Raw genomic sequence first — 12,791 nt, 5'->3', positions numbered from 1 at the left:
AGTGAGTGTTTAGTCTTTCTGGCTATGAGGTCCTGGCTGATGGAAAGAAGCAAAATGTCAGCTCTCTATGTAGTGCAGTGTGAACTGGAAAATAAGGGAAGATCGATGAGGAGCAAAGAGATAGACCTTTCCCTATTCTGCACAGCAGTAAGGAGGAAGAAGGGGAGATCCAATGCATGAGGAGCTTGTTTCAGTGCAAGTAAAACTCAGAGCAGACTCAGTGATTTCAGCAGGAGGAGACCAACGTGGGGTTGGGGTAGCAAGAGGGATCCAGGAACCAGCTACAACAGTTTGCGGGTGGAGAGGTGGTGGTTATGCACCTTTAGTGCATTGAGGAGGGGACAGTATCTCTCCTGCAATGGAATTGGGTCCAGGATAGAAGTTTTGAATCTGACTGGGAGATTTAAATTTTAGGGGAGTGGATTGTAGAAAGAACTCTAGATATTGCCCTGATTTAAATGTATAGGGAAAGTATGGAAAAGGCAGTCTGGGATGGTTAGTTTACCTGACAGGTGTCCAGCACAGGCCTGTTTGAAAAAGGCTGGGTAGTGGCTTGATTAATTTACCTGAGCGGCAAGCCTGATTAACAAGGACCAGGAGATGGTTGATGTCCTAGGCCCACTTATAAATAGGGGTGTGCACCCCGAAAATATTTGAGTTTCCTGCTTCAGGTTTACCTGAAGCAGGAAAAACATTCGGAAATACCCCAAACCAGGTATTTGAATTGCTTCGGAATGCTCTGTAAAGATTCGGAGCACTCCAAAGTGATTCAGGGGGCTGGGTTTTCTCCCAGCACCACTACTCACCCCCACCCCCTCACACCCCCAATTAGCCCCCCCATCCCCTCCAACCCACTTACCTGGCCGGGCGGGGAAGGCCAGAGCCGCTGTTGCCACTGCTGCCGCATCGCCTCCTCTGAGCCTGCAGCGGCCCACAGGGTGGCGGGGAAGGCCTTTTCGGCCTCTGCTGCCACCACGCGGGCGTGCAACATGGCAGAGAAGGCTGGAGCCGCCTTCTCCGGCCCTTGCTGCCCCTCACGGAAGTCTGCATTGTAAGGCAAGATTCCTTGATGGTCCTAAAAGGTCAATTACTGCCAAGCAGACTGGATTTTGATAAGCCTCAGGAAGCCAAAGAATAGAACTATCATCAAGGGAGTGTCCAGGCCCCCAGGGGAGCCTGGCCACCTTCCTGTCAGTGAGTCAGCTTTTCTGTTCCTGCAGCCTGGTCTCAGTTTCTTAATTTCGTATCAAACATCTCTCTCCTGCAATCCCAGACAGCGTATGGCCTGAGAAGTCCCTGAGGGAACCAGCACATGGCTCCTGCCTCAGGGCTACTTGTAGGGTTACAGCTGAACACATACACTTGTTGGGGTTGAGAGCTAGGATGCTTTTTAAAAACACACAACTTAATACAAACTTGTACCGCCCCCCCCCCCGCCATCAATCAAATAAAAAAGATATCAACAACCAGAATAAAATACTATGTAACTTAGTAGCAGCAATAATAGGAAACAACCAGCTAACTAAACCCTCAGGAGGACAGTTGTAATTATATGATGCAAGTGTATAAGGAATAAGCATAAAAAAGGAAAGGTGGACTTCTCTGGACAGGGAGTTGCAAAGGACTGGTGCTACTGCCAAGAAAACCCTGCTCAATGTCACCTGTCTTTCTCACCTCCAGAGGAGGAGACCCAGAGCACAAAGCCTTCTCTTCTGACTTCAGGGGACCCATCAGAATATTTAGGAGAAATTATGCAGAGTCCAGGCTGTATTGGGGTTTAAGCCTTAAACTGGGCCCAGGAGCAAACTGTCAATCCATGCATATGAGCAGGGCTTTTTTTCTGGGAAAAGAGGTGGTAGAACTCAGTGGGTTGCCCTCGCCGAGCAGTGAGGAGGGCAGTCGAAACTCCCCTCTGTCTGGAGATCAGGGGGTGGGGCCACCGGCCATGTGACCATTTTCAAGAGGTTCCAGAACTCCGTTCCACTGCATTCCAGCTGAAAAAAGCCCTGCATATGAGTAACAAGAGGTGTAATAGGCCTTCTGCACCAGCTACAGTTTCCAATATGAAATACCTAAGTCATTTAGAACTTTAGAAGTGGAATTACCTGGAATTAGCCTGGGCAGGTTCTTTTGTGTCAGAAGCCTTAACTGGTGTGAAATTCAGCACCCCACCTTTTAGCATATCCTCCATGACCTGGCTCCCTGTGGGAGATTGGCCAGTCTCTGAGGGAAGCCCCATATAGAGTACACTACAGGCTTTAGTGTAGTGTAGTGAAGTTAGCCATTAAGCAAAGGGGAAATTTTGATTCTGGAAGGAGAGACTGCAGATAGCTTAAATGTCAAAGGCAGGCTTTCTTCGTTCCTGAATTTGGATCTTCTTTTTATTTGGTGCCACATGTGGGCACCTCTGACCATAATTCCTCTTTCAATCGTAGGATTATCTTCACTCTCTGGGAAAAGCCCGAACTGCCCAGGTGCAGAAGGATGCCCGGATTGGAGAAGCTGAAGCCAAGAGAGATGCTGGCATCAAGGTGAGTTCTAGGTCCAGTGTCGGAAGGATGCTTTTGTTTTTTTCTGCCTCCTTAGGGCTTTTGGCATATTTCTTAATTTAGCGTTGCATTTATTTGCTTTCGTGAGACCTACTAGATAGTGGGAACTTAGCTTTTATTTTAGGCTGGATCTGGTAACACAGGCAAAAAGCCCCTATTGTTAGAGTAATCCTCGATAAAAACAAGAAAAAGCTTCCATGTTCTGTATCTAACAGTTTAATCTGACTAGCAGCAGCTTTCCTGGCACTCAACCAAAGGATTTCCCCAGCCAATTGAGATCTTTTATTTTTTAACCAGCAGTGACATAATTTGAACCCAGTGCCTTTTACATGCAAATCCTGTGCTCTCCCTGTCCGCCTGTAGGAAGCTAAGGCCAAGCAAGAGAAGTTGTCTGCTCAGTACTTGAATGAAATTGAAATGGCCAAGGCCCAGCGAGATTACGAGTTGAAGAAAGCGACCTATGATATCGAGGTGAACACGAGGAAAGCCGAATCTGACTTGGCGTATCAGCTCCAGGTGAGGCAGCTTCAGTGGTGGGTGTCAAGGGTGAGGCATGTTCAGATTATTGCATTTCCAAGTGCATAGAAAAGATACTTTGGTGGTTGCTTCAGAATTGTGTGGAGATATTTTTTAAAATATAGCTTGGGTTGTGAAGGACTTGGGTTAAATGTTGTATAATGCCTACCGAACACCATCTAGCCTAGATAAGTTCACATTTGGACATATTGCAAATCCATGATTTAATCCACAGTTTATATTACACTACCTGATTAGCATGATTGTCTGGACACAGTCCACGCAGCTAACCGTGGTTACGGTCCTTCAAACCTGGGTCTGAAACCATGTTTCATGGTTTATTTATTAACGGCAGTTAGTTTTTAACTATGGTTTTGCCTGATGTGTAAATGTGAGTATCTTGTTTGTTCCTTGGTGCCACTCTTGCACTCTCCTCTGTTGCAAAGAAGCTTACCCAGAACAAAAGCAACACCACCAGCATTTGTTGAGGCAAAGAAAAATGTGGGAGTGACTAAAAGCCTGAATCCTGATTTCACCAATGAACCATAGTTCAGATAAACCGTGGTTTTCTATGTCTAAACCAAGCTGAAGATAATCATTGACAACAAAAGACACACATGAACCATCTTCACGTGTGTGATGCGAGATGCACCTTCTTTCTTGGTACAGAGCACCCTTATCAGATCCAGGACTTCCTGAGCATGGGACTTGCTGAGCAACAAGCTCACATCATAGTCACAGAACGAGGGGGCAACTGGAGGTACAACCTCTACACTGTCAAGTCCAGAGCTGTGGGCAGCAGACCGAGAGAATCAAGGGTGGAAAACACAAGCCAGGCACCAGGCAGTGTACTGTCGTGAAGAATAAGCCCAGAGTCAAAGCTGTGAAGAAATCCTGTCTAACCCCTGTGCCTTCACCTGCTACTCTTCTCAATATGCATACAATGAGAGGCAGAAGGCATAGCACCCTTGCACACTATGCAACAGGTCTCCGCACAAAAGGTGGCATTATAGGGAATCAGAGTATGTTGGTCTTTGCGACCCACCCAAGGGTCATGACCCATGAGTTGAAGTCCACTTGAGTGCAGTCCAACATGGTGTTTCACTTGTACGGGGGCAGTCTTAATCATGCTTTTCTCAGTAACTTTTGGCCTCAGACACCATTGCTGCTTTTACAGCCTCTGCTCTTGATTGTTGGCTCACCTCCCCCCTTCCCCCACACCCCATGCTCAAGTCTCTGGGTGATGCCTGGTTTACTTTATCATAGTTTGAATACAGAGAACTATTTTACTAAGTGTTTTCTGAGTGTGAAGATAGCTGGTCTCCCACAGCAACACTTTTGAGTTCAGCCCATGAGGAATTATTTGAGCCAGTCCAAGGCACGTCCCCTGATACCTCCTTCTGCCTCCAAACCCCTCAGCAGGATGGCATGGTCTCCTGTGTCAAGGGCTGCAGATAGATCCAGGGGGAGCAACTATGAAGCATGGCCTTTGTCTACATTAAGGCAGAGGTCCTGAAATAAAGCCACCATAACCGTCCCTGTCCCATAGCCTGGCTTAAAATGAAACTGAAAAGGGTCCAAGGAACCAGAATTGTCCAAGAAAGCCTGAATTTGGTCAGCCATTGCTCTCTCTCATCCACTTTGCCCAGATAGGGCAGATTACAGACTGGGTGATACTTGGCTGCATCATTTTTGTCTAAGGATGTTTTTTTAAGTAGTGGGCGGATAATCACTTCTTTGAAAGGCTGAGGGAAGGTGCCTTGAGATAGTGACTGATTTATAATGGACATCAAGGACTCCTTTATGTGGTCTTTGCAAGATTTTAGTAGCCAGGACGGGTAAGGATCCAAATTACAAGTAGTGGCCTTCATAGATGCTAGAATCCTGTCAGTGTCCGTAACTGTGATGGATAAATGATTATATGGTTAAATAAATGGTTAAAATGATTCAGCAACAGACCGCCCAGTGTGTTAAGCACTCCTTATGTTTTTCCTATATTACAGATGGCATCTAGATCAGAGTGAATTCGAGCTATTTTATCAGTAAAAAACTTCGCAAAGGTGTCGCAGTGTGTGTTACTATTCAATATATTGGCTGTCTGTGTGGACCCAAAGGTTAAATTTGTTTTATTTAAAATATTCATATCTTGCCTTCTTTTGTTGGACTTGAGGTGGCTAACAAAGCAACAAAATTTCAAGCCCAACTACTGGGTGTTCCACAGTTCTGAGCTGCATCAAAGTTCCGCCTTGACCCCCTAACTCCTCTTCAGCCAGATGACCCCCCCCCCATGTCCTCCCCACTCCACAGGTAGCCAAGACGAAGCAGAAGATCGAGGAGCAGAAGATGCAGGTGCTGGTGGTGGAGCGGACCCAGCAGATTCAATTGCAGGAGCAAGAGATCATTCGTAAGGAACGGGAGTTGGAGGCCAGGGTCAAGAAACCCGCTGAAGCAGAGCGCTTCCGGCTGGAGAAACTGGCAGAAGCTGAACGGTAAGGGCAGACTTACCAGCATTATGACTTACGGTCACACGCTGAAATCTCTCTCACACACACATCTGTTCTTTACACAGCCACCTTGGCCCTGAGGTGCCTTGAACTAGGACTCCATCTCAAGGCTTTTTCCTCAGCCTCTGCGGCTCAGCTGTCCCACCCGTGTCCCACTCGCACAAAGTCTTCCTTGTCTCTTTTCCCCCCCATTAATTCTCAGGAATGAGTACTCTCTGTCCCAAGCAGAAAGGCTCAAATTAGAAATTGTAGCTGTTGTAAGCCAATCCATACACTGGGTCTGACTTTATATGTGATCTCTAATATCCTCACACTACCCGCTCCTCCCTGGTGTCAGCTTTTTACATACGACATGTCGCATTTGAGTGCTATGGTCCCTCCTCTTCCTCCCATCTCCTCCATTTTGAGAAGCACAAAGCAGATGAGAAGCACGTTGGTGGTCGGGAGCAGGACCACAGGAGTGTGGTCACGTTCCTGTTTGTGTTTTTCTAACAGGTCCCAGCTGATCATGCAGGCCGAGGCGGAGGCGGAAGCAGTCAGGGTGAGTGCATCTCTGTGGCAGTGAGAAAGACAAGCTTATAAATATGGTAAATAAACTAATTCCAGTGTTGTTCTTTTCATTCCCATCCGTAGGTGAAGGGTGAAGCTCGGGCTTATGCCATCGAGGCCAAAGCCCGGGCTGATGCTGAGCAGATGGCCAAGAAGGCAGAGGCCTTTCAGCAGTACCAGGAGGCAGCCATGGTTGACATGCTTCTGGAGAAGATTCCAGAGGTTAGTATTCTCCCCCACACACGCACGAATGGAGACCATGTGACAAAGAATCACATGGTCCTGAACTGAAGAGAGATCAGTAATAATGGTATTTAAGAAAAGATCAGACCAGGTCCCAAGAATATATTTGAGAACAAGCCCTGCTTTTTTTAAAAAGCTAAGTGCTATAGCTTCCTGCAGATACAAACAATAGAGGCTCCAGAAATATGTATTTTCATTAAACTGTACGTCCAGATTATTCCTGAAGAAAAATAAGAGTTCTACTTTCCTAGTAAGGCCGATGAATGTTTTCACTTTCCGTGCCAAATCTTTCAAGCTCCAAACTTTAACATCAGGAAATGTTTTTTATAGTAAGGGGGTATGAGGTGGTAGAAGGGGATGTCTAGATTAAGCAAGTAGGAACTGCTTATGCTCTGTTACAGCATTTCTTTAACTATTGGGTTTTTGCTAATGTTACTTGCATTTATTTACCCTTTGGCATTGTTTATTGAAATGTCCTTGATATTGACGGTACTAATAGCACACTATATAATCTGCCTTAAGTCTCAGTAAGAAAGGCAGACTATAAATGCCTTAAATAAATCCTCACCTTGTTGAGCCTGTGGGCATCTCTGAAAATTTGAGAGAGGATAGTAAGCACCACCACAAAATGGCTGCCGTAGGGAAGCAATTAGAAAATGTTGGGACGTTCCAAAGCAGGCAGCATCCTATGAAGGAGGCTGCAATTTCCAAATGAGTGTTCCCTGCCAGATCCAAAGCTATTCATTCCTCAGTGGGATCTTTTAAAGCACCTCCTGCTCTAGTAAAGTGGAGGAAAGCCATGATGGTTTTTTGCACTGTGGAAGAGATGTTTGCTGAAGAAGCAAATGGGCATCAGGGCACATAGTAGGTGCCATGGGGACTGTGTTGGTTAGGATTTGGTTAGGTGAAAGTAACTCAGGGCTATGTGGAAGGGGCTTAGAGGATCACAAACGCCACTTCTTAGATAATTAAACTTTTGCAGTTCTGCTTATGGATATTTCAAAACCCACTAGGAGCATTTACAAAAATAAATACATGTTACTGTGGAGTAGCGGCTTGGGATATTCTGAGCCAAGGTCTGCATTTCTTGCAAAATCTGAGCACCTAGAAAATAACCAATTGGTGCTTATCCCCACCCCCCTTTTGTGTATATTTCCTTCACAGGTGGCTGAAGAGATCAGCAAGCCCTTGACCTCGGTGAAGAAGATCACGATGGTGTCCAGTGGGACTGGAGACGTGGGGGCTGCCAAGATCACGGGGGAGGTCCTAGAAATCATGAACAAACTGCCCGACACCGTGGAGAAACTCACCGGCATTAGCATTTCTCAGGTACCAGGCTGAGTTGCTGGGATTCTCAGGGGGCGGAAGGGGAATGTGTCTAGTGCCCTAGTCATTGACAAGAGGCTAACAATGGAAGGGACGCTCCAGGGTGATGTCAAACAGCAAACCACTCCCCTTGACTATACCCAGAAGCGTCATGTTAATAGGAGAGAAATCCTTGGTTCAGATTCTGTTTCAGTCATGCACCTGCTAGGTGGGCATCAGTCACGTACTGTATGTGTATGTATCTGTATATAAGTGCGTGCTTCAGATATGAGGATACGAACATAAAAGGAGCCCTTTTGGATCACACTAGTGGTCCTTCTAGCCCAGCATTCTGATTCCCAGAGTAGCCAATCGGATACCTCTGAGAAGCCTACAAACAGGGGCACAGACCCCAAGCTCCGTCCTCTTTTGTTGCTTCCTTGCAACTGTCATTTAGCAATATTTACTGCCTCTAAACATGGAGGTTCTCTTGAGTCAGCATGGCTAATAGTCATTCTCCATAATTTTGTCTGATCCAATTTTAAATCTGTCTACTGCATCCTGTGGCAGTGAGTTCCCCAAAGTAATTAGGTATGAAGACTTGCGTGTGTTTCTTTCCTGAATCCACTGCCCATCATCTTCATTAAGTGTTCCCAAGTTGGGATGTTAGGGGAGAGGGCAAAGGAAGTTGTCTGTATCCACATTCACTATGCCATGCATCATTTCACAAAGCTCTGTCATGTTATTAGTTATTAAATGATACTGGCCTGCATTCCAGGGTTGTTGTAAGAATTATCAAAACAGTGCATTTGACCAATAGAAATACACTCTGCGTGTGTGCCTGTTGCCAAAGCCTTCATTCACTCCACCCACCCCCAGAATTTTGCTCCTATTGAGAGTGATAAATTGGATTCAGAGTTGCTAGTTTCCAGACATTTTGAAGCCATGGGGGAAGATTGGTTTTTTTTTTCCAGTTTATTTTCTTTGGGGTGGGATGGAATTGAAATATATGCAGAGCTTACTTTCCTATCAACCCTACATTTATTTCACTATGTTAACAATAGAGATACCTTATTTAAAACTTAGCATATAAAATTTGGCATATTTATGGAATTTGTAAGTATAAATGTCTTTATATAAGTATAAATACTTTAAGTATAAATTTCTATAAGAATATTTGCAAATATACCAGTTTTACAGAGACAGTAAGCAGCAAACAGTTGTGTTTTTGCACATGTAATTTTGTTTTTGTTATCTGAGAGCTGGGGAAAAAATTAAAGTTGAGATTAGGAAACAAATTTTATAGCAAACAAAAGCGAAAGTGTTGTTTGGACAGAAATATATAGTCACAGTAGGACTAGAAGCCTATTTGGCTATCAAGTAAAACTTCCTTACATTGAGAACACTGAACTCTGTAATAATGTATGATCAAACACAGTATATAGCATATTATTCACAAAAATACTCACTTTTAAAGAACACATCTTTGAAAATATGTTGTCTGTGTCTACAGTATACATACACATTATCATTATCTAATGTTATAGATTCTCTTATAAGTAACTAGGCCCTGACTGGGATAGCCCATTAGAGCCTGATCTCATCACATCTCAGAAGCTAAGCAGGGTTGGCCCTGGTCAGTAATAAGATGGGAGACCTCCAACAAAGACCAGGGTTGCAGAGGCAGCCAGTGGCAAGCCACCTCTGTTAGTCTCTTGCCATACCCTACCAGGGGGTCGCCATAAGTCCACTATGACTTGAGAGCAGGATTTCATTTCATATGTAACTAGTTTCATCCTACATGTTATGAATGTTTAAAACCTTGTCTTAATTTCTCTTTTCCCTCATTCCAACCAAGAAAATACTTGTAGGATTTTTAGTTAAGTCCCCACAAAACATTTCCTAATTTTCCATTCAGATTCCTTTTAAATCTTGAAAAAAAAAGTTATTTTCCTGAATTCTTTAGGGGGCTTTTTCTGGACTTTCACATCTCCACCCAGAGGTCTGTCAACAGTTGGATTTACCACCACCACTAGTCTAGTGAAATGCAGCAAGGTGGAACCACAAGGATGAATGGACATTTGGATAGTGGAAGGAGGTGGAGAACCACACTCCCATGAATGTCCGAGAAGGGTGGGGGGAGTACAGGTTCTTAGAAACCCCGTTCTCCTCTTCCTCATCTTTCTCTTGCACTCTCTCTGCACCACACTGAAGAAGAACTGTGTATTGGCTGTTCCATTTGTGTTCTGAGGGTTGATTGCCTTGATCTGGTGTTTTTGTTTTTGTCTCGCCAGCAGATAAACCAGAAGAAGCCAGGACGAATGAACTAAATGCTGAAGATTTGGGGAATGTGGGTGGGATCCTTCTTGAGCATGAAGTCCCGTGATCCCGGTCTATATGTGTTTGATGTAGAGATCTACCCTATCAAGAGACCCCCCACCCCACCCCCCCAAAGATCGCCAGACCTTTAAGGACTGAATTGTTGCATGTTGGCCAACACTCTTCAGCACTACTGAGGTCTTGTGCACCCGTCGTGTCCCTGTGACACCCCAGTGTGTACCTTAGACTGTCCCAACGTCCACTGCATCATATAAAGCATGGTTCCGTCGATCTCTTTCCTGCCAAGTCTGCCCGACGTGTAACCACATTTTACTCAAGTCCAGTTCTTGCTCCCTCGGCAGGCCACTCCTGGCCACTATATACGTCTTAAAAGTTGCATCTCTTCGAAGATCTAAGAAAGGAACTGCTTCTAGTAGTATTGGGAAGGCAACAAGAATGTAGTTTGGATGATGGTGAAAAGTGGAGGCTTATTCTTTGAAGTTAGTTGCTGGACTCTTTGCTACAAGGTTTTGTAAGTGCTGGGAGTTGACGAAGGATTGCGGGGGGGGGGGGGGGGTTCCCAGGGCACTGTTAAAATGTATGAAGAAGTTCTAGGGGGCCATTTTTTCATTACTGACTCATCCTGATTTTTTTTAAAAAAAGGTGCAAGGACTTCTGAAACTAGAATCACTGCAAACCGCCTATCTTTTCCCACGTACACACTCCTGTGCCAATTCAACCTCTCCTTTTGTGCCATAAATTTTGAGCGCTGTGCCCTGCTAAGACGCTTCACTTGGCAAAACAGATTTTCTTGCCCTTGTTGCCATTCCTGGATTTTCCCTTCCTCCCAGCAAGCTCTCTCTTTAAGGAGTGTGTGTTTACAGAGACTTCTCTGCACCTAAACCCAGAAGTGTAGGAAATCAGCAAGGCAGAACTAAGCAAAAGGGCCTGTTCCACACGATCTGTTGTGTTGTATACAGGAGGGGGGGGGTCACTGTGGGAGGGGAATTCTGGTAGATATGCATTGCAGAGGCAGAGAGGTATGCAGGTTATGTTTTTGTTTCATTTAACAGTCAGTGCCTGGATGTGCCTTATATCTGCTTAATTTCTGGAACAATCGTGCACCACTACCATTCCCGTGCCTGGGGGTGGGGGGAACATGAGCTTTTTAAGAAGTGGAATATACAATCAAGAGAAGCAGATGGAATAATCTCAGGGGAGTGTACCATTTCTGATTGAGAGGGGGAGGGCTCCCGTGGGGATATGAGTGTGCTGTCCATGGCAAACAAGCACTGGTCTTGGTTTAGCCTTTCCCTCTAATTTTCTGCATGGAAGTGGTTTAAAGTGGGGAGAGCATTACAACAGATAACCCCTCTCACTTGCAAAACAAAACTGGAACTCTGCACTTGGCTGTGGGTAGTCTCCCCTACCTTCATTTGACATCAGTTGGAAATGGGGGAAAGCAGGGCTTTTTTTCAGCTGGAACGTGGTGGAACGGAGTTCTGGAACCTCTTGAAAATAGTCACATGGCTGGTGGCCCCGCCCCCTGATCTCCCAACAGAGGGGAGTTGAGAGGTGCGGAGGGCAATTTAAACTCCCCTCTGTCGAGAGATCAGGGGGCGGGGCCACGAGCCATGTGACTATTTTCTCCGAGGGCAACCCACTGAGTTCCACCACCTGTTTTCCCAGAAAAAAAGCCCTGGGGGAAAGTATTAGAACCACCTCTGCTGTCTGACTGCAGGAACACTGCATTTATGTAGAGCGTTGTGCCCTACCAAGTCAGGCTGTCGTGAGTCGCCCTTTGGCCTCTCAATCTAACTAGTGAGTGGCCAGGGCACACTCTTTTGTCTTCTGCTGCTGTGTCCCTAAGCTTGACCCCCCGCTAGACACTGTTTAAACAAAGCACGCTTGGTCTGTTTGCAGTCGCTATGTTAGGGACCCGGAGTGGTATCTTGTAACTGTGATGGGGAGGGTGGGGGAGAACGTGAAATGTTTGTATCACGCCTTTGCCCTGCTTACTATGTTGTGAAGCCTCAGCACGGTGCCTTGTCTGACCTTTACCAAAGGGGGAGGATTTGCCCCCCTCCGCCATTCTGCCGCTGAAGTGCTCAGCTAATAATAAAGCCCAACATTATTGCCTGTGGCTGTCCTCAGGAGTTGGTTTTCAAACAAAAACAAAGCCTGACCACCATTTGCAAGACTTTCTGCCCTTTCATCAGAATCGAAACTCTCGGCCTATCAGAAACACATTTATGCAAAATGTATAATTTTGAATGATTTCTTTGTCATTTAGGCACATCCATAAATCTAAGAACCAGTGAAATTCAGAATATTATGGCAGCCACATGGAGGGCAAGTGATGGAGAAGCGTGCGCGTACACACACACACATACATACCGCCCCTTAGATTCTAAGCTCCTTGGAACCCTTGCCTTTCTTTCTAACATTTCTCTCTAATAGTTTCAGGTGAGCAAGATTTGGGTCCAGTAGCTCCTTGAAGACCAACTAGATTTCCAGAGTATGAGCTTTTTAGAGTCAGAGCCCTTTCTTTTTCTAATAGTATTTTTTCTCTTTCTAATAGTATCCCAGCCTCTCTTGTGCCTTGCTCTGCCTGTTGTGTTCTGTTTCCCTCTCCCTGTTTGTGATAACTTCCCCCTCAGCAGTCAGAGCATCTGTCAGTATTCCCTAAAACCACAGCTGCTAAGCAAGCCAATAACAAAGGTAAGGTGTGCAGAATGCAGTGGACAAAGGCCTGGGGAAGCTCTATGGACAGCCCTGTGACCAATGCTATTAAAAACTCCTGCAA

General features: G+C 45.5%; 1 protein-coding gene across 2 annotated transcripts in view; it reads left to right on the top strand.

Moving 5' to 3' along the window:
* FLOT1 (flotillin 1) overlaps window positions 1–12,124 on the top strand; it is a 31,575-nt gene extending 19,451 nt beyond the window's left edge. The window contains exons 7-13 of one of the 2 annotated variants that reach the window (XM_054977800.1): window positions 2,436–2,531; window positions 2,913–3,065; window positions 5,373–5,554; window positions 6,065–6,110; window positions 6,203–6,340; window positions 7,526–7,690; window positions 9,964–12,124. In XM_054977800.1, coding sequence (XP_054833775.1) covers window positions 2,436–2,531; window positions 2,913–3,065; window positions 5,373–5,554; window positions 6,065–6,110; window positions 6,203–6,340; window positions 7,526–7,690; window positions 9,964–9,996 — 813 coding nt within the window. In that variant the 3' untranslated portion in view covers window positions 9,997–12,124. Of the gene's footprint in view, window positions 1–2,435; window positions 2,532–2,912; window positions 3,066–5,372; window positions 5,555–6,064; window positions 6,111–6,202; window positions 6,341–7,525; window positions 7,691–9,960 lie in introns of both variants that reach the window. The other variant, XM_054977798.1, reaches the window with a different exon arrangement.
* The last annotated feature ends 667 nt before the right edge of the window (window positions 12,125–12,791 follow it).

This window comes from Eublepharis macularius, chromosome 4, assembly GCF_028583425.1.
Source record: "Eublepharis macularius isolate TG4126 chromosome 4, MPM_Emac_v1.0, whole genome shotgun sequence".
NCBI classification, from domain to species: Eukaryota; Metazoa; Chordata; class Lepidosauria; order Squamata; family Eublepharidae; genus Eublepharis; species Eublepharis macularius.
This window is presented reverse-complemented; position numbering and strand designations above follow the sequence as displayed.